The sequence below is a fragment of the Camelus dromedarius genome, chromosome 17 (genome assembly GCF_036321535.1).
Source record: "Camelus dromedarius isolate mCamDro1 chromosome 17, mCamDro1.pat, whole genome shotgun sequence".
NCBI classification, from domain to species: Eukaryota; Metazoa; Chordata; class Mammalia; order Artiodactyla; family Camelidae; genus Camelus; species Camelus dromedarius.
The window spans coordinates 1,188,912-1,209,836 of NC_087452.1; the positions used below are offsets into that span (position 1 = coordinate 1,188,912).

General features: G+C 51.6%; 1 protein-coding gene and 1 long non-coding RNA gene across 3 annotated transcripts in view; one reads left to right on the forward strand and one right to left on the reverse strand.

Moving 5' to 3' along the window:
* Positions 1-20,925, forward strand: part of KBTBD12 (kelch repeat and BTB domain containing 12) — a 48,663-nt gene that overhangs the window by 24,091 nt on the left and 3,647 nt on the right. The window contains exon 5 of one of the 2 annotated variants that reach the window (XM_031471066.2): positions 2,988-3,487. In XM_031471066.2, the coding sequence (XP_031326926.1) occupies positions 2,988-3,040 (53 nt within the window). In that variant the 3' untranslated portion in view covers positions 3,041-3,487. Of the gene's footprint in view, positions 1-2,987; positions 3,488-8,620; positions 8,819-20,925 lie in introns of those variants that run through there. The other variant, XM_010981304.3, reaches the window with a different exon arrangement.
* On the reverse strand, positions 9,741-16,066 carry LOC116158316 (uncharacterized). The gene is made up of 3 exons (XR_004142643.2): positions 15,168-16,066; positions 13,917-14,056; positions 9,741-9,865 (listed from the first exon to the last, which is right to left on the reverse strand). It is a non-coding gene; the product is annotated as an uncharacterized LOC116158316 (long non-coding RNA).

Genomic DNA, 20,925 nt, shown 5'->3' on the forward strand with positions numbered 1-20,925 from the left:
TCAGCCAAGGCTGGGAACAAGTTTTTGAGGCTCCCGTGAGGTGAAGGCACCTGTGGGTGGTATTCTGGCCTCAGGATTTGACGCCACCAGTGTTGGTCTTACCCCTTCAGACCCTTTGTTGGTGGACGCAGCCCTGGAGGGTACTGGAGAGGCAGACTTGCCTGGGCTAACCAGCAGACTGACAGGACAGCGGGTCCCAGCCCTGGACCGGCCCCCGGCCCCCCAGAGCCTGGCTCCCACATGGGGAAGAAGAACCTGGGGGCTGCATCAGAGATGTGACCAGCCTCCCGGGAGCTGCAGGTCGACTGTCTCTAAGGGCTCACGGTAGGACGCCACTATTACATCTCAGGAAGGTTTCCATTCCCTTGTCTCAGTGCGAGGACATTTTTCTCTTTTTTGTATTATGTCATTATTGGTAACATGAGTGTAACCTGTCTCTGTATGATACTGGATTTATGGCAAACTAGCAAGGGTTGTTATTAGTCAGATGTCGGATGGTTTTTCCTGGAAGTCTATGAATTTCCTTCTTCATGTAAAAATACAGACAAGGATATGCTTGGACAGTTTGCTTAGTGACTCTGTTGTTCATGCAGTTACATCTGTATTTTACCAGCTTCACCACTCTATGACTGGCTCTTCTGTGGCAGAATTCCTGGAAAACCTAAAATAATTTAACTAGTCTCCATGAGCCTTATGAGTAAATGATATCCTTATTAAAAACCCAGGTGTTTAAAACGGGCTGATTTCCATTTTGACTTTTTTCTGAGGGCTTTCTGAGGCAGCCTGTTCTCGGGAAGAGCAGGAGAGAGGGTCTGTGTCTTAACGCCAGAACCCTGTGAAACCCTTGCGGGGAGACAGAATGGAAGGGCGCTGCTTAAGGCCATGCATTATTAAGATGCTTCATTTTTTAAGAAAAGTCTTTTGTCATTTGTACTAACTCCAAGACATAGTTAAGCTACTTTAATCCAGAATACATTCTAATGTTCTAAAAAGTTGTTCTTTAAAAAGGCAGTCCAAAAGTTTTAGGTTAATATATCCTATTGCTATGAGAAAATGTTAACTCCTTGTCCTCAAGGCTTTCAATCCTACTTTTACAAATAATGAAGTAGAAAACGAATTACATGCAGAGTCTGAAAGGTAAAGTTTTGAGAAACATAGAACCTTCTGGGCTTCACCTCATTAAAACCTTATTGTGACTTCTTGGTGATGCTCTGTTATAAAACCTGATTTAAATAGGACACCAGGGGTTCTGATTGAAAAAAGTTTTTGTGAGACAAACTAACAAGCATTTTAGATCTCACAGTATTAGTTACGCTTTTGAATATATGATGCTTGCTTCTGAAATGACAATGTGCAGTCATAAATACACTTTGCATTCCCATCAAGTGTTTTTAAAAAGTCAAGCTGAATTCAGAGTCACTTTAGCTCAATGGGTCAGGTGAAGTCAAACACTGAAGTAAGCAACAGAGTCTATTTGTGGAAACGCTGAGACCTTTCACTGACTGCCCCCGGGCCTCTGCAGCCTCACCCTCCGGCCCCTTCCCTCCGCACCGCCCCTCCCCTCCAGCCTCAGGGTCACCCGGAGCACCTCCCCCTCCCCTCTGCTGTGACCGCCTCCCTCTGCCGGGCTGGCTGGGCGGCCTCAGGCACCGTCTCCCCGCCTGCTGCTCCGCCCTGCCCGTTGCCCTCCCACTTCCCACACTGGCGAGGGCAGAGACCCCGCCTCATTCACGGCTGTGTCCCTCCTACAGGCCAGCCCAGGGCCTCCCTGTGTTGACAGAGGCTCACAGCCCTCAGTTAACTGAACTTTCTCTATCCTGTCTTCCATCAGGCAAAAAGCCTCAAACCTCACCAGTTACAGGTGCTGTGCAGAACTGTTTAAAGGAGGGACCTCCCACTTCCCTGGGGGACCAGGTAACAGGAAGCCCCCCCAGCAGTCGGGCGTCGCTCCCCCAGCAGACCCCCTGTGCCCGCTCAGTGGGCCGAGGGCCACTGAGGGTGACGAAGGGGGTCACGCGGAAGGTTCCGGTTACCTTATCTCTGCAGTAAGCGCACCGCAGAGATCACCATAGAGGGGAACTGTTTTACCACGTAGAGGACCAAGTTTCACTGTGGTTAAGACTCTGCCTTTTTCTTTTGATAAAATTCTAAGCAGTTTTTTTAATGTAAGTGTTTCTCAAGTTACCCAGGTTGTTCACTAAAATGGCCAATTCCTGGCCCTCATCCTCGGCAAATTCTGAGCTGGCAGGTGTGACCTGGGACCCCGGGATCTGACTTGCGGGGAGCACCAGGCAGCTGGGGTGTGAATCACCACAGGGCTGCACTCGGAGGAAGGCAGGCACTGGGAGGAAAGGAGAGGTGAGATGGTGCTAACGGAGGCTTCATATGCTCAGAATGCCCGGCGCAGGCACACAGGCTGGGCCTGGGATGTGATGGATGAGGCAGGGTGTCCCTGGACAGCACGTGTCCTCCAGGACGACAGGGCGGTCACCGGTCAGAGCGCTGGCGCCCACGGGTCATCAGAGCAGGCGGTCAGGCAAGAGCGTCCGGGGCACAGGCTCACACTTGAGGACGTCCTGCGGCACAAGGGGCCCAGTGGGCTTTCACAGTGGCCAGAGGTCAGACGGGGTGGCCTCCTGCCTCCTTTATTCTGACTTGGATGCAGATTCAGCAGCTGCAGTGGCTTTGAACTACTGCCAATGGCTCACCGTGTTTCTGCTGTCAGGGCATGAAATGCGGGATTTTAAGCTTGATTATCTGGCCCCCTGGGTGGGGAACCCAGGAATAAGTCTTCTACGAGACCAAAGTTTGCCTCTGGCTCCCAAGTCACGACTTAGTCTTAATTTTTATCATTGACATCCTGCAAATTCACAGAGAGTTGGCAGCGCCACATTTCATGATGACACTTGGTGAGAAATTGCGCTTTATCGGATGTATACTTACAATGCTGTATTATGATGGTTTCACGTTTGCCTTTGCTTTCCCAGTCGACCGTCTTACGGCCAAAAGAAATCTTAACCTCGTTCGTCCCAACATCTGATACAACCGTGAGTGGACATCCAAAGTACACTTACAGAGTGCTTAAAATTAACCAGGAGTTTCAAGTAGCTTTGATGCTGAAATCAGAGAATGTTCAGAAGCGACTAGAGTGTGAAAGCCCCGGGTGGACAGAGATGAGAGTTTTGTTGCAAGCAGGTGAGAAATGTCTTAGGAGGAGCTGCCTGGGCCTCTGACTTGCTGTTTATGTTCCAGAAACGCACAAGGTTACACGGCCGACGCACTGAGCAACTACGCACTCTGTGCTTTGCTTTTATGAAAAGAGGTAAATTGCTAAAAGCCACACCAATAGCAGGAACTTGTTCGACAGAGCAAACCTTAGGCATGTCCCCAGGCGGTCTATGTCTGCAGCCTGCCGTGAAGACACACGTGCTGCTACTCCGGAGTCCGCAGGAAACGTTGCAGATACCACCTCTTCAACTCACTGACACAGGGAATAATGTAGTATGTGTTTTAAAACATCAAAAAGAGTTGAAATGGAAAATGTTTGATGCTTTGAAGAGGAAAATATCAATTATTTAAAAATCCTGTCATTTTGAGTAAAATATATTATCTTCAATTAGTTTATCCTGATTCACATATGTGATCTTTTTTTTTAAATCACTCCTTTCCTTTACCAGCTCTTGGGTTAATGTGGAAATGACCACAAATGATCACTTTCTGTAAATTATTTTACTTACACACAAGATAAATATGCCAAAGACTTATTTTTCTATAGTAGTTATTCAACAAACATTGCCAAGCCTCCTTGGAAGAAAGGCACTGTGCTTGGCACCTCGGGGAACAGAACGACGCACACTTTGCCTTCAAGGACTTAGATCTTGCGTGTCTACATTTTCAAGCTGTGGAACAGATCTGATTAATGGTCCTTTGTCGGGCCACCTCAGACGTGGCCTGTGTCCTGTCAGGGTAGGTCCAGCCCAGCCTCCGGGGCGTCAGTGGCTGTCTGGGCAGTGGACCTGGGGGAGGAGGAGCCCACGCGACAATCCCTCTCGGGGTCTGGGCTGAGAGGCCTCCATCCTTAGGAAGAGAATGTTTATAATCTGGCAGGAAGCGCGTTTGCAGCTCTTTGGACTCAGGGCACAGTCTGGAAACCTGGTCATCGCTCTTTCCTCTGACAGGAGAGCGTAAGAAGGGAGCAAGATACCCAGGATGAGGGCGAGGAGCTGATCCACTCACGCACTCAGCTGAGGCTCTATTTCTTGACTGCCCGCACCGGGTGGGACGCGCTGGGCACGCGGATGTGAGTTAGACACTCCTCTGCCCTCCGGTGGCTTCCAGCCTGGCCCGCGGGGAGACACGTAAAGGCAAACAGGAGCAGCGCGCCCACAGGGCTCTTGATGTCTGTTCAGAGGACAGTGCAAGACCAAGGGAGGGGACAGCCACGGGCAGACACACGAGGCTTTCTCGAGGGGTGACTCTGAGCTGAGCCTTGAAAGAGGAGAGGGAGTTTGTCCAGTTGAGGAGAGGCCAGTCCGGGCAGAGACCAGCCCAACAGAGGCCCAGAGACAAACCTCACTGTCTGCGGGCTGTCGTGGCTGAGCGGGGCATAAGGAAAGTGGCAGGTCGTCAGGGTTTGGAAAGACCCGAGACATCTGAGCAGGGCCCGAGGACAGAGCCGGGCGATGAGGAGACGTAGAGGGGCTGCGTCAGGGAGGACAGAGTGACGCTCATCCAGGCTGCAGTCATGGGCTGAGCTTGCTTCCACCCACTGTCCCAGGCTCTCCCCGTGTCCCCACTTGTGGGCTCTGGACCTGCTGGGACCCGCAGGACAGGCTGGGAGGGAGGGACAGGGGAGGAAGGAGGAAAGGATGGGCCCGTGGCTTGAAAGAAGTGACAGGTGAGGCCCAATGCTGAGTAGGGAAAGGAGGCCCGGGGTGATTCAGGATCAGTTGCAGGTGGGACAGCAAGTCTGTAACTGACGCTTTTTTGGCACCCAAGGCTCAGTGCCAGAACTTTCTATTCAGCTGTCTGCGTTTCCACTTGGAAATTATAAGACTTTCTAAACACATGATTTTCCCTCTGAGATCAAGCAAAGTCCAGCTCTAACAAATGGAGTTCGGCCTTCCCTTCCAGCTCTTTTATTTCATTTTCTGGTAATCTGTTTTGAGGAGCAAACAAAATGGGGACAGACGATTGTTGTCTTAGCCCGGAGAAAACAGACTGGCAAAGGCAGGGGAGGCTGGCAGGTGAAGGGCCTGGGCCCCGCCAGCCCCGTTCTGTGAGCCCAGCATGCAGCCCAGCCTCGAACTACCCGGCACTTTGTAACAGGCGGGGAGCCTGTTTCCCACTCGGCCCGAAGGACGTTTTTCTGGAAACACTCCAGACAGAGCTCTGGTTAGACTAGGAACGGACAAGAAGTAGGTTCACGTTTCCCCGGCTTCAGGCTCCACATCCGGAGCCCCGCCCGAGTGCAGGGGGAGACCTGGGAGCCGGCGACCCGGCGGGAATGAGTTGCGAGCATCACATCGGCTGTTCCACGCCTGAGTCAGAAAGCCGCCCCACCCAGCTGCCAGCGGGGGCGGGGGGGGTGCAAATCCTTTTCTATCTTTTCTGCCATCACCCGCCCGACAGCTCCTCCTCCTCTGGTTCAGCGTGTTGGGGATCCTTGCTCCCCTCGAAGGCGGAGGGAGGCTCCGCTCACTTCTCAGCCCTTTGGCCTCTGGCCATCTCTATCCAACCTCAGAGACACTCGACCCTGCAGTCAGTAATCCTCCAATCACAGAGCAAAGGACTAAACTGAGAGCAAGCAAACATAAGGTTTCGGCCAGGTCAGGAGACACGGGTTTACTCACACGACACACCGGGACATCACCCAGCACCCACCCCGTGCCGCCCATGTTGTTTCCGTGGAGCAGAGGAGGAGGAGTACAAGGAGGTGTTCCCATCGTGGGACTTGGGAACAGGACACAGCAGACGTGTCCTCACCCTCCTCCTCCTTTACGCAGTCACCTAATAATTTATCTGCAACAATTTATGAAATTGGAATTACTATCCAAAACTTATAGATGAGAAAATTGAGACAGGGAAATTACATTGACCAAAGTTGTCCATCGAGGAAGTGGTGACACAGGGTCTATTTCCAAAAGCTCCCATGCGTTTTCCACGGCCACGGGAACAAGCAATAGTGAATGTATTTACTAAAGCTTGTTGAGCGATGCAAGCAGTGCGGGCTTGTCAGAGCTGCTCCAGAACCGCCCTCCCCTTTTGGCCTGCCCCCTGAAGGGAGCCCGAAGGCACAGGGACCTCAGGACCCAGCCCCGCCATATTCTAGGCACCGCGCGGCGCCGTCCTTGGGGGGTGGCAGAGAAGGACCACGCCCCCTGCCCTCAGCCAGCTGCCTGCCAGGCTGTGTGTGGGGAGATGCGTCCTCCCACGGCCCACAGAAGGGAAGGACTGTGACAGCCAAAGACAAGGAGAGCGGGTCCTCATCTTGGTAGAAATAAAAGAGGAGAGAGAGGAGTCCTCTTCTATAACTACCCCCACCTCCACCAACCAAAAACACCAAGGCGTGTATTTTCACTTGAGGTCCATCTGGGTATGACTTGCACAGGTAACTTCTCGTCTCCTGTTTCTGAACACAGAGGTCTGGCTCAGAGGTCCCGATCACGTGTAAATAAGGCGCGCGGTGCCTCACTGAGATTCTGAAGGTGTGCCGCTCCTGCCCCAGGGCCTCTCCCATCAAAGTGGCCTCTCGTCCTGCTGGTGCTGACTTGTTAACAGAGACCGTGCTTTTATTTGATTATTTATCTCATCAGCTTCCACCTTAGTGAGTTTAAGCTCACTAAGTCGCTGTTAATAGAGTGGCGCTGAAAGTGTGCCTGATGGCAGGGCTGTGCCCAGGTGGGCCAGAGAGCGCGCCCAGATGTGAACGGTCAGAAGCAGAGCCGGGCCCCTGGGAGCCCACGTTGCCCTCGAGTGGACGTGTGGACGGTCTGCCAGCCAGGCAGACAGGGCACGCATCTGAAAGGCGGTTTGGTAGTGTAAGGGCTGAACTCTGTGATCAAATGCCCTCAGTAACAGGGAAGCAGACATGACAAGCAGTCTCATCACTCCAACAACCGGGAGAATAATGCTCGTTCTTTAAGTGCGCTGCGTCGGGGGGCTTTTGTAACGGGCTTTGACGTGAACTTCTGCATCACACTCAGGATGTGGGCTGCTCGCTGTGCCCCGCCTGGCTCCAGACGGCGCGCACTTACTGTCTGCTCTCACTTAGCGGCCTTCTAAAGTGGCCGCAGTACCAACCAGCCTCGCAGTATCTCTCCCGGGACTTGCACAGCAGGTAACGAAGTCGTCTTGTCCTTGCCTGATGCGGATAAATCCCCTTCTGGAAGGCCGTCCTGCCCACAAATAGGAAACTCCACTTTTTGTTGGCCTCAGAACCCCTAGCTCCCCAGTGCCACGCGGGAAGCGGGCCCGCGCACCGCAGAGCTGTGCAGTTAGCTGAGGCCAGCACTGCCCCTCCTTGGAAATGCCGCAGCTCAGACTCGGCGCTGCCATGGGCTAAATTATTTATCCAGTCTGATAAGAGAGAACGCAGCTAAGAGCTTCCTGCGTTTACAGCCTCCACCCCTGGATTCATACTGAGACAGGAAGCAGGCCAGGCTCCATCCACAAAAAGGAAGAAAAGGCTCCCTTCAGCACCCCCTTCCATCACCTCTTATGCCTGGCCGGGTCCCAACCACGGTGAAAATGAGCTGTTCCCGTCCACCTTCTCTGAGCCGTCGAGAGCCGTGTGTCAGGCACTGTGCAATGTAAGATGTGTAACAAGTGGACTTGGCCTCAGTGAGCTTACAAGACCCCCATCTGGACAGAGGAATCCTAGGGAAGTTGAATTTCTTGTTCACTCCCTCCAGACGCACACGTGTCAGGCACTGCGCGAGGCCCGGGGGAGGCAGTACAGAGACCGAAAACCCTGGGACGGTGGAAGTACCGGCCAGCAGTGATGGAAGCGGGTTAAATCACATGAAAGGAGGTGACATGCCACGAGGCACTGTGTGATTCACCTCTAAGTGGCACGCTGGGTAAACGCGATGAGGTCAGAGCAGTCTCGGTTCTGGCGCTGACACCCCTGTAAACAAGAGCCAGGGCCCCATCCAGCGCCCCAGTGCAGGACCGAGCCTGAGGCGAGCACGCTCCTGTCTCTCTGCTTGGCCATCAGATCGGGTCTGCTTGGAATGAGGTCACCGATGACACTACTGTGTCCCCTTCCAGGGAACTGAGCTCAGTCCCAGGACAGTCCCTTCAGACCAGGAAAGAGAGCCCTGATGTTTAAGACCTTTCATTGTGGGACAAAAAAGCTCACCTCCAGACTTGCTTCTTACTGCAGTGAATTGGAAGTTCTCACGCAGTCACAAATCCCACGGAGGGCTGTACTTAAAGTCATCACCCTGGAAATGCTGTTTCTGTTACTTGTTACAGTCTCTGGCCTTCTGAGTGTAATCTGTATCTCTTTTAAGGAACCTGTCACCACGTTCTCGTTCTCTTTACTAGCTGCATGCAGACCCAACAGGGAGGGGGCGCTGTCCCCGCCACGGCTCATTCTGTGTGTCTTTCTCTGCAGGTGGGATCGGCTGCGTAGGTCGAGACAAGGGCCAGGTTCGCAAGTGCCTGGACGTGGTGGAGATCTACAACCCCGACGGGGACTTCTGGAGAGAGGGCCCACCTATGCCAAGCCCCCTGCTCTCACTTCGAACCAATTCTACCAGTGCCGGCGCCGTGGACGGGAAGCTGTACGTGTGCGGGGGATTCCACGGAGCAGGTACAGACGGAGGTTTCGTGTTCTGTGACCTCCTTTAACTGACCCGCTCACCAATGGCCCTGAGAGCAGGGTGAGCCTGGCGGAGGCCCGGCTTTCAGAGCTTAGTGACCTTGAGCAACTCACCGACCCCTGACCTTGGGTCTTCACGGCTCCAAAGGGGTTGTAAGGCTCCTCCTGTGAGATCTAGCTTTACTGGGTTTGGCACGCAGCAGACACTCGATAAATACCAGCTCCACACAGCGCGAGGGGAGATGGGGCGGGAAGGCCGGTGTCGGCCTGTGGACTGAAGGAGGGATGTGAGCGCGTCAAGAGCAGGCGGACGCAGGGGGACGGCCAGAAGCGGAGGGCCTTGTCTCTGTCTTTACTGATCCTTCTGGAAATCCTGCCCTCAGGAAACTCTTACACCTCCTCCACCACTGCCACTGGAAATCAATCGCTCGAAAGCATTTCTAAAATAATACCTAATCCATGTATTTATTACCAAACTAAGTTCCCCTATATCCAAGCATTACCATCACGGCAATCTACAGCCTGGATTTACAATGTTTTAATGTAACAGGGAGGTTTTAAAATATGCACAAACCTAATAAGCAACTGTCTCCACAGTTAGATTAGTTGCACCGGTAGATAAGGCAGAATGCAGCTGATTAACAACGACCACCTGCTCAGCTCTAAGCTCACTAACAGAAGCACGGGGCCAGCACGTGTCCGTGAAAGACACGCACCGAGGGCACGGAACGTTTTGGAAGCGTGCCAGATTACAATGGCGCTGCCGCCGCCGCAGAGCCAAGCCCGCGACAAGCCTGCCTTCGTTTTTACAGCACACAATTACATGTAAGTTAAAGAACAAAGTTCTCATTATGCCTTAAAAGAGACTCAGGGGACACACGAGCCCAGTGCCATCAGCGGGCCTTACCTGGCTGTCGATTCAAACGAGCCCTCTGTAGAAAGGGGTTTTTCAGACAACGCGGGAAACCTGCACGCGGCCTGGAGCATCAGGTGACGTAAAGGGGCTGTTCATTTTGCTAGGTCACAGTGACAGTGCCACTTGTTTTACATAAAAGGGAAAGAAAAGATAAAAACGTGTTGGCCATTAGAGACTGTTTAGAGATGACAATGACAAGCTGCCTGAAATTGTTTTAATCTACTCCAGCAAATATTTTTTAAAACACGAGTGGGCAAGGATGGTTTCACGACATCGGTAAGACGCTGCTCATCGTTGCAGCCGGACAGCGGGGTGCGTGGGGCCTTCGTTGACCACCGCTGTTGTATGCCCAGTCCCCATAACAAAAAGCTTTACTTTTTCTTTCTTTGTCCTTCAAAGAGCTTTCCAAATGGTTTTTGATGGTTTTAACATCTTTTATGTGAAACATCGCGTGCTGTGTAAAGGCAGTAACCTATCTAACCCGCCGCCCGCTGCTGGAGCCCTGTGTGTGAGGAGGGCTAGGCAGGCAGGAGGGAGAGCCCGGGCTGGACCCGCTCACCCAGCAGACGCCCCTCCAGCGGGGTCTCCCGCCCTCCTCTCCATCCTCTGGCTCCTGGCTTTCTCTTGACCAGAAGAGAAGTGTGGAGAGTACAAAGGTGGCCTCAGGACCTCCGAGCAGTGGGTGGTGGTTAGTGTCTAAGGATCCAGAAGACATCCTTCTCGCCTTGTTTCTTTATCTTCCCTTCCTTTGTGATGCTGAGTTAGACAACTGGCGTCCCCCATTTCTCAAGCACGTCTGAACTCAAGCTGTGAGCAGCCTCTTCTCCCGGTGCTGTGACGGGCTGACAGTGCTTTCAGCCAGAGGGACGCTGGGTCACCGTGCGAGCCCTGGAAGCCCACCTTAATTACCTGCTTGTAAGACGGCAGACTGTCTGGGATTGGCTGAGTGAGTGGTCACCGGGGTTTCATGAAAAGCAGAACAGCTGTGTAACAGCACGCCCACGAGGAACTAGAGATCTCAGCGTCAGGCCCTACAACAGGCACCGAGTTTCCCCCGCCGTGTGGCACAGACCTGCAAGTCCCACTTGTTTATTCAGAAAACCACACCCACGAAATTCATCTCTTTGAATGCATTTGGTTAATTCAGTAAAAATGTGTTGAAACATACTGTTTACAGGAGCTTGGGATATAATCTTGAGATGTTCAACATCTGCCAGGAAAGACAGATACAAAAACATGTAACAAAAACAGTCACTTGACTTTGGTTAGAATAGTGGGTGGAAGAGTCCTGTCCTCTCCGCGCGCCCCACTACAGTGACGGGAAGCGGGACAAACGCCGCCAGACAGGGAGAAGGGGAGGACGCTGGGAGCAGGAGAGCGGGCGGCGGAGCGACTGCCCGGGCCGGCCTGCGCAGCCCTGGCCTGGCAGCGGGACGGGGAAAGGCGACCACGGAGCCCGGGCGGTCTCGGGAGTGGACCACGGGTGGCCTGGGGGAGGGGCGGAGGCCACACTGAGAACGCGGGGACAGCCGAACCACCCCGATCTCCTGCCCCTCCCTCCTGCACCCCAGGGAGAGCCAGCTGGAGGGCGGGGTGAGGTCCGGGTCCAGCAATGAAAACGGGAGCTTAAGAGGAAGGTTGCGTGTTGACTGTTGAGATGACTGGCTTTCTTCCTGCCTGGACCCAGGCGCGGTTCACCACACCCTCCAAGCACCAGACGGGAAGACTCTTCTTGGGGATCTGACCAGCCCCAAAGTTAGGCAAAGCCGATCTCCCTGGGGACAAGCTCAAAGGCAGAGGGCCCACGGCAACGGCCGAGGCTCACCAGACCTCGGAGGAAGCGTGTGAAAGAGAAGAAAACAGTAAAGGAAGGCCGGCACCTGGAGGAACGGAGGCTGTGCCAGAAGTGTCCTCGGCGAGCAGGGGAAGGTGCGCGCCTCAGCATGGGACAAGGATACTCTAAAGGGTTCTCGGAAATGCAAGATATGAGAGCCGAAATTAAATGTACAATAGAAAATTTGGAGCATAGAGTGGAAGAAACTCAGAAAGCAGAGCAAAAACAGTTTGGTGGAAAATGAGAGGAGAGAATCTAAGTCCAGGGGTTCAAGAGTCCCTGCAGAAAGACAGAGGAAAGGGCAGGGGGACGAAGCGCCCATGAAGTGAATGAAGAGACGCCCCCAGAACTGGAGCCCCAGCTGAAAGGACGCAGCGCGTGCCCAGCACGGTGGGTGACACCAGTGCCCGTGTCACAGCCCACGGGACGGAGCAGAGATCCCTGAGCTCCCAGAGAGGGGAACCGTCCCTGGGAAGTGTCAGCAGTCGGAGCAGAACCCCACCTCTGACGCGTGACGCTGGGAGCCTGGAGAAGAAAAACTCCTCGGGAAAGTCATTTTCTGCGTAAACTTCTGTACCTGCTGCGCTTCCAGCTGAGGCGAGGGCACACCTTCAGACGCACGGCTTCTCACAGAACGGCGCTCCTGTGTCCCCTCTGACTGGGTTTTGCTTCACCAAAGATGAACATCTAGCACAAGTGAGAGTAGACAGGGGATCCAGGAGCAGGATTAGATGCAGGGCAGGATGGAGAAACGAAAGCCCCAGAAGGACAGTGAGGGGAGACCCCGGGACGACAGGAGGGAGCTGGTCGAAGGGTGGGGGGGAGAGGACTTCCCGAGGAGAAACCTGATCAAGTCTGAACGTCTTCAGAGACGTAGACGCTTACACATTTGAGAAGAGCATTGGAAACTAACAGAAACAAAGCAACTCGAGAGGAAACAAGCAGCCGTGCGGGAAGGGACAGTGCGCCGCACCGTTGTCGCGAACAGCGTTTGTGACAATCGCGTCTACTCGTGTGAGTGTGGAACACGGGGCCTGAACCGCACGGGAATGGGGCGGACACGCTGGGCACGCGGAAGAAAGCTACAGCCACACTTTCCACGGTGGAGGTCACGACTCAGTGCTTCCTCTGAGAAATCAAGAGGTGGCCGGAGTAGAAGTGCTGTTTATAGAGACAAGCGCTCAGAGCCAGCAGAATCGGCCAGAGGTGCGAGGGCAGCAGCCAACGAGCGGGGAGTCAGGTAGGAGACGGTGCTTCTGCGGAATAAGCCTGGTAGAGCTGGTTGACGCTTTAGGTCACGTGCTCGTGTAACCGATGAAACAAGAGCAACCGAAAGCACGTAAACCGGGGACGTGTAACAGGCGCAGCAAGGCGGCGGCGAGGGGACATCAGCAGGCCGCTCAGCCGTGGGGGAGACTTCTCCGTGGGTCCCGTGCCTTTCTGCTCGTCTTGTGAGCGGAGACACCGAGGTCTTTGTTCCGGACTCTTTCTGCAAGCACGTCTGTGCAGCGGGCAGCCCCGGGAGGTAAACACGGAGTCTCCCTCCGAGGCCGGGCAGGAAAGCCTCAGGTTCCCCAGGCTCACGGTTCCTCCCCTGTGATGCAGCCCGCTGGCGGGACAGGGCAGGGCTCACCTGGCCCCCTGTGTGTCGCCCTGGGGGCCCTGACCCTCAATAGTCTTCGAAGTGCCGATCACTGGCTGCTTCTGCTGCTGTGAGTGACGCTGCCCTTTGCCTGTGACCCGGGAGTTTCGTGTTGTCCACCAGTGTCTGCGAAACTGCAGCAAGCTCACCTGTGAGGCCTCAGGCGCTTCCCAGTTCTTGACAGAGTCCTGGGACTCACCGGGGAAAACACAGAATCAGCACCTCCGCTCTCCTCCTCCCACACAGAGGGAGGGGGCCAACTCTAAGTCTCAAAAAGGTCCAAGCTCGTAGCACCAACGCTTCACAAACTTACCAAATACAGAAGAGGAGGAAACACTTCCCAACTCATTCCATGAGGCCGGTATCTCCCTGATACCAAAACTGGACAAAGACATTGCAAGAGAACTACAGGCCAACATCCTTTATGAATGTGGATGCAAAAATTCCCAGTAAAATGCTAGCAAACTGAGTCTAGCAACATACAAAAAGAACCATGCACTCTAACCAAGCAGGATTCATCCCAGGAGTACAAAGTGGGTTCACCATACAAACGTTAACCAGTGCAATACACCACACTCGTAGAACAAAGGACAAAACAGGCAGATCAACTCAGTACACGCAGAAAAAGGATGCGATGAAATCCAACAACCTTCCATGACATAAACACCCAAAAAGCTACGAACAGAAGGGAACTTACCGACCCTGATAAGGGGCATCTATGGAAGCCCACAGCTGACACCACCCTTAGTGGTGGAAGGCTGAGCGCTTCCCCCAAGATCAGGAACAAGACGAGGGTGCCCACTCTCTCCATTGCTGCTCAACAGTGTACTGGAGGGTCTACCCAGGGCAGCCGGGAAAGAAAAAGAAAGAAAAGGCATCCAATTGGAAAGGAAGAAGTAACTGCTTATGACATGATCTTTTATCTGGAACATCCTAAGGAACCCACCAAAAAAGCTATTAGGGCAAATAGATGAGTTCAGCAAAGCTGCAGGACACAGGATCAATGTGCAAAAATCAACTGCGCTTCTATGCACTCACAGTGAATAAGCCAAAAATAAGATTAAGGAAATAATTCCAATTATAGTCGTATCAAAAATAATGAAACACTTAGGAGTAAATTTGATCAAAAAAGTGCAGGAGATGTACAATGACTATTGCACATCATTAAGGAAATTGAAAACCTAAATAAATGGTAAAACATTGCACACAAAAATTGACAAGCCGATCCTAAAATCTATATGGAAATGCAGGAGACCCCAAATACCCAAAAGAATCTTGTAAAAGAACAAAGTTAGGCGACTCGCACTTCCTAATTTCAAAACTTGCTTCACAGCTATGATAACCAGGACTGTGCGGCAGGGGCATGGGATCAGACACGGGCACCAGTGGAATGGACATGAGAGGCCAGAAATAATCCCTTGTTTGTGGGGTCAATTGATTTTCAACAAGAGTACCAACACAATTCAGTGGGAAAGGATCCCTTTTTCAACAAATGGTGCAGGAATAATTGGATATCCACATGCAAATGATGAAGTTTGGACCTCACACATGTACAAAAATGAACTCAAAATGGATTATTAAAAAAAACTCCAAACACAAGAGCTAAAACTATAAAACTCTTAGAAGAAAACATAGGCATAAACCTCTGTGATCCTGAATTAGGTAATGATTTCTTAAACTTGAAGCATAAACAAATAAGAGAAAATAAATTGTACATCAAATTTTAACTTTTGTGCTTCAAAGGGCACCATCAAAAAATGCAAATATACAACCCACAGGGTGGGAGAAAATATTTGCAAATCACGTATCTAATAAGAAACCTGTATCTAGAAGGTATTAAGAACTCTTACATCTTGATAATAAAGACAGCCCATTAAAAAAAAAAAACAGACAAAGGACCTGAATAGGTCTTTCTCCAATGAATGTAAACAAACGGCCAAGTGCTCACATCATCAGGCGTGAGGGAAACGCAGATCAGAACCGAAGGGAGACAGCACTTCACACGCAGCAGGACGACCGTCGTACAAAGAAACAGGCGAAGGCAGGTGCTGACAAGCTACAGGCTGGTGGGGATGTGAAATGGCGCAGCTGCTGTGGACCGCAGTCTGGAGGTTCCTCAACAGGGCAGGCACAGAGTCACCATACAGTCCAGCAGTTCCTCTCCTAAGCATGTGTGCAACAGAACCGAGGATATTTGTGCACAAACACTTGTACACAGTGTTCACAGCAGCAGTATTTGCAACACCCAAAAAGTAGAAGCCACCGAAGTGTCTCTCAACCAATAAATGGGTAAACGAAATAAGGTCCATGCACACAATGGAAAATTCCTTGGCAATAAAAAGGAATGAGGTCCTGACACACAGCACAACATGAACAAACCCTGAAAACGGGATGCTGAGTGAAAGACGGCGATCACAAAAGACCCCGTTCGATTGCAGTCGCGCAGAATGTCCAGAAAAGGCAAATGCATGGAGACAGGAGTGGTCAGGGGCTGGGACAGCCTCAACAGGAAGTAACTGCCCATGGGGACAGGGTTTCTTTTTGGAGTAATGAAAATGTTCTAAAATTAGATGGTGCTGATGGTTACACAATCCTGTGAATATATTAAAAACCACTGAATGATTCCCTTGTAAAGGATGAAGCTTGTGGTCTGTGGATGATATCTCGGTAAAGTTGCTGTCAGAGAAAAAAGGCAGAGCTTTTCCCCTGCTGGCTCCCCCGCTGGCCAGTGTCCGTGCTGACCCGACCGGCGACCAGGCGAATGAGGCTGCAGTGCCCAGGAGGGCTCGTGGAGGAGGCGGAGGTGGCTCACTCCAGAGACAGGAATTTAGGTTTCCAGGGATGAGAGAGAAGACCGTGGTGGCAGATGACACCTAGTGGCAGGAGCCTGTTCCCTGCTCATAAAAGCCTCCAAGAGGTGACACTGTGGCTTTAGGGACTTGCAAAAGATTCTGTGCCCAAGCCTTTCAAGGCACCGGCAGGCTTGGACAGCAGGCACCTTGGTGACGACCACGATGCTCACTCCTGCGTTTTCTAGCTCAGCTGTCCCCGGAATCCTTGTGTGTCCACAAGGAAGGGGTGCTTCCAGGGGGCTCAGCTAACCAAAAACAGGATGAACTTGAAAAAAAACCCACACCCAGACACATCATAATCAAATTTCTAAAACTAAGACAGAGAATCTTTCAGAGCCACAGAAAAACAACAGATAATACATGAGGAAAAATTATTAGAATGACTGTTGATTTCTCAAACCAAAGAGGCCAGAAGACAATGGAACAAAATCTAAGCACTGAAAAGAACCAGCTACCTGGAATTATACATCCAGAAAAAAAAAAAAAAAAAAGTTGCCTTCAGAATCGAGGGCAAAATTAAGATCAGACATCCTCAGATGAGGAGAATTTATTGCCAGCAGACCTGCTCCAAAAAAAGAAAGTTACTGAAAATTCTTCAAAAGGAAAGCAAATGGCATCACAGAAAAACTTGGAACCTCAGGGATCCAGGAAGAGAGAGAAAGGGTGAACACCTGAATAGACGTGACAGTGAACGGCAGGTATCGGCAGACTCGCTAATGCTGTCTGATGTGCTCCAGGGCTGGCCGTCGCTCAGAGAGGGTCTCCCTTGTGATGGGAAGTAAACACGGGGGGGTGGGTCAGCTGAGACGGGGTGGGGGCTCCCGCATCCCACCTGAAGTGATGCCGTGTTCATGCAAAGCGCCTGTTAAAGGGTTTGCAACCCTTAGCACAACTACTAAAAAAAAATAGCCGTATGAAAAAGTGCAGTTGAAAACTCAAAGTTAAGTTAAAAGGAGATCTTTAATATAGTCAAATAATCCAAAAAGAAGAAGGGCAAGGGCAAACGAGGAGCAAAGAAGAAAAAAGAAATAATAAAGCAGTGGACCTAAATTAACATCCTGCTATTTCCATGAAACACGAGGTCTTTATCAGATCATTTCATCTCCTAGACCTTCCACTGTGCTTAGAGAATCTTACTCTCATTTTTTTAAGAAAGTATTTTTCTTAAGAAAATCAAAAAAACTGATTTTCTTGAAAGAAACATTTCCTATTGTAACTCCTGTGTAACTTTTAGTGTAAAACACATTCTATGTTTGGAATAAATACGCTCTGAACATGCAGGATCTTGTTTCCAGTCATTTCGTGGGTGCCAGTGGGCCCACATCCATTCCTGCAACTCGGTGGAAAATATAAGATCTTGGACCGACTAGCTGAATTTCCAGACAGAGACAGAACGTCACTGTGCCACGTCATAACACACGAGGTACCGGAAAGGACTGTCGCCGCCCTCCACCCGCCCGCAGAGACAGCCGCGTGTACTCGAACAGTCATCTGGTTGGTTTGGGTTTGGCCCACTGTTACTGGCCTCCCCCAGCAGCCAAGGTCAGGCCTACTTGTGACGCTTCTCACCCTCTTCTTTTTGCCTGAGTCAGGAGCTAAATTTTCCCTCCCGCTGTTGCTCTTGCTCTCGCTCCACTAGGGAGGGTGGGCAGCACCTCTCGCCCGAAAACAAGCCAACTGGCTGGACGCACCAGGTCAGCCTGTGGCCAGTTATCCGTCTTGCGATTCACGATTTACCACAGACCTGCTCACAGTGAAACAGAACTTGGCATGGCTTATAGAGACACACACAACACAGCAAGACAGAAATTAAAACAATCAGGAAGTGGGGTGAAGGGAAAATAAAGACAGAAAAATAAAATCAAGCAAGACGTGAGTAGAGTCGCCCCAAGCTCTGGTGCGGCGGCTGCCTGCGGCCCCCCAGCTCATCTCCGTCCCGCTGGAGGCCCTGCTCCGGACATGCAGTGTCCTTGAGGTGAACAAACCACTGCGAGAGGGACACACCTTTTAAACGAGGGGACATCTCTCCCCACAGCCTGTGTAATGTACAGGGTTGTGGGAAATGCTCAGTAATATTCCTGTAATGAATAAAACGCATCAGCATTTCACCAAAGAGCAAGTCAGGAAAAAAATCCTCACTTTTCAGTCGTCTGACCGTCTCACTGAACTGAAGGATGTGGTGCTTCTCAAATTCTTCCACTGAAGTAGCTCCAACAACAGAGAGCACCCCTAAGATGCAGGGGGTACAGCTGAGGAGGCCTGCCACCTCATGGAACGCCTTTGGCATCTCATCACTTACTCAAAAATCACCTGAGCTCAGGATCTACTTCAGATGAAGTGCTGTTTCCCACTGCTGACCATCAGAGGCGGCGGCTGCCGGCACAGAGTCTCCTTCAGTGAGCAGGAGGCTGTTGTGCCGAGTGTGTGTAATTTCCGGAGAACTGACTGACAGAGCTGAAGCTGAGTTCAGCCAGCCCCCTTCTTCCTTGTCAGAGCCAGAGCATTTCAGGAGCCCAGGTGGACACAGGTGCCGACCACTGTCTCCCTGCCCTGAGCACCACTGGGGTGCAAACTCGGGAGCGCCCCGGGAGCGGCCACGGAGACAGGAGCAGGGTCAGGCACTCCTGGGCAGAAGCCCTGACGGGGTGTGTCCCTCCTGAGAGGCCAAGCCCCCGGCCACATGAAAGCCTGTGACCCAGTCCGCATGCCCTTCACGGTCAAGAAAGCTCACTCATCGCTCTGCCACCAGTGTGGTCGTTTCCACTCCACGTAAAGGAGAGACTCCTAGGAAACGTGGTGACGTGCACGCATGGTTTGAGAAAATAAGTCTCCCCAGTAAGCACCGAAATGAGCAGAAGGAAGCAACATGAGTGGACAAACCCCGTCTACTCTGAACTTTCACAAGGCCCCAGCCGGCATTAATTTGAATGAGGACACCTGTTAGCTAAAACAAAACGAAACCAAAACCCCAGGCGCGGCGATGGTAAAAGACATGTTCCAAGACAAGGGCAGTAAATGAGGCAGAGAAGGCGGTTCCACCTGGACAGAAGGACAGGTACGGGGAGGAGGCAGTCTGGACGTTTCCCTCTGACAGACAGTCCCGGGTCGGACCTGCCAGCCCCTCACCGCCATGCTTCAGTGGGATGGTGGTTCTAGGCACCGCCAGCCTCGGGGTGGGAAGACAGTGGTGGCGCCGCGGCCCCGGTAGCCACTCGCCCCCTTCCTTCCAGCCCCCTCGAGCTGGGGAGCCCCCGTTCTGCCAGAGCCAGCCAGAATCAGCGGCTGCTGGTGCTGCCGAGAGCTGACTGTCTAATTCCAGAGGTGAGGTCCTTCTGCATTTAACAACACAACTCTGAGATACACAAAACAGAAACTATACAGACCGTATGATAAATGGATAAAGCCACAAGAACTGCATGGACATTTCCCAGAAACTGACAGATTAAAAGATTTGTTTTAAAACTAAAGCAAAAAAAACTTTTTTTTGCCCCTTTGTGTCTAAGTTTTAATTTAACCTAATTACAATTAAATAAAAGTTAAAAATCAGTTCCTCAGTCTCACTAGCTACATTTCAGACTACTCAGTACCACACGTGTCTAGTGGTTACTGGATCAGACACTGTGGACTACAGAACATCTCCCTCACCACAGAAAGTTGAATTGGGCAGAGCTGGTACCACAATGTGATGTATAAACATCCATCCATCCAGACATACATACATATTCAGCATAAAAAAGGAGGAAATCCTGTCATTTGCCACACAAGGAAGAACCTGGAGGACATTAAGTGAAATAATCCAGACATAGAAAAACACACCACATGAGCTCACTGACATGTGGGATGTAAAACAATCAAACCCACCAAGGCAGAGAGGAGAATGGCGGTTGCCAGGGACTTGGGGAGGGGAAATGGGGAGATTTCGGTCCAAAGGCAGAGACTTGCAGCTCTAAGGCGAGTAAGTCCTGGGGACCTGGTGCACGGCATGGTGGCTGCAGCTGATAACCCTGTGCTGGGTTAGTTTGCTACGAGAGTAGACCGTAAGTGCTCCAAACACACACACACACACGACTATGAGGTGATGGATGTGTGACTCAGCTTGAGTGTGGTGATCAGTTCACAATGTCTACACGTCTCAATCATCGTATCATACACCTTGAATATATATGATTTTTTGGTCACTTATACCCCAATAAAGCTGGAAGAAGTAAATACTTTCATACCCAATTTTGTGATATCTTCCTTAAAGAGGGCCTCCCAAGTCGTATAAGCTGCAGGTCCCACAGAGCCTGCCTCCTCCGCCTGGCCCCATTAACAAGCTGCAGGAAACAGGCCCGCGCGTCCTTCCTCGCTGGACAGAGCTTGGTGGGCTCGGCTCTGAGGCTCACAGGCCTGGCTGTGAATTCCAGCTCTGCCACCCCAGCTGTGCCTGTGGGTGGGCCACGTGCCCTCCCAGGCCTTGACCCCTAGTCTGAAAACAGGGGTACGCCAGTGCCTGCCCCATGGGGCGCTATGATGCGGCGTCTCAAACAGCCGGCACGAGGAGCACAGTGTGGCGCAACGAGGATCAGCTCTGGCTAAGGTGTCGGTGTTTGGGGAGTGAAGGTTCTTCCAGGAAATGTAGGTTAAAAAAAAGACATTTTCAGACAAACAAAAGCTGATGGAGTTTGCCCTAAGAGCACGTCCTCTGAAGTATGTATTTCAGCATAAGGAAAATTGTCCCGGATGAAAAGTCTGAGACGCAAGAAAGAAAGAAAAGTAATGCAAGTGTAAACATGTGGGTACCTGCATGAGCATCTACTTTACAGAACAATAAATGTCTGGTGGACTTAACAGACATTTAATGAAAACGCACCT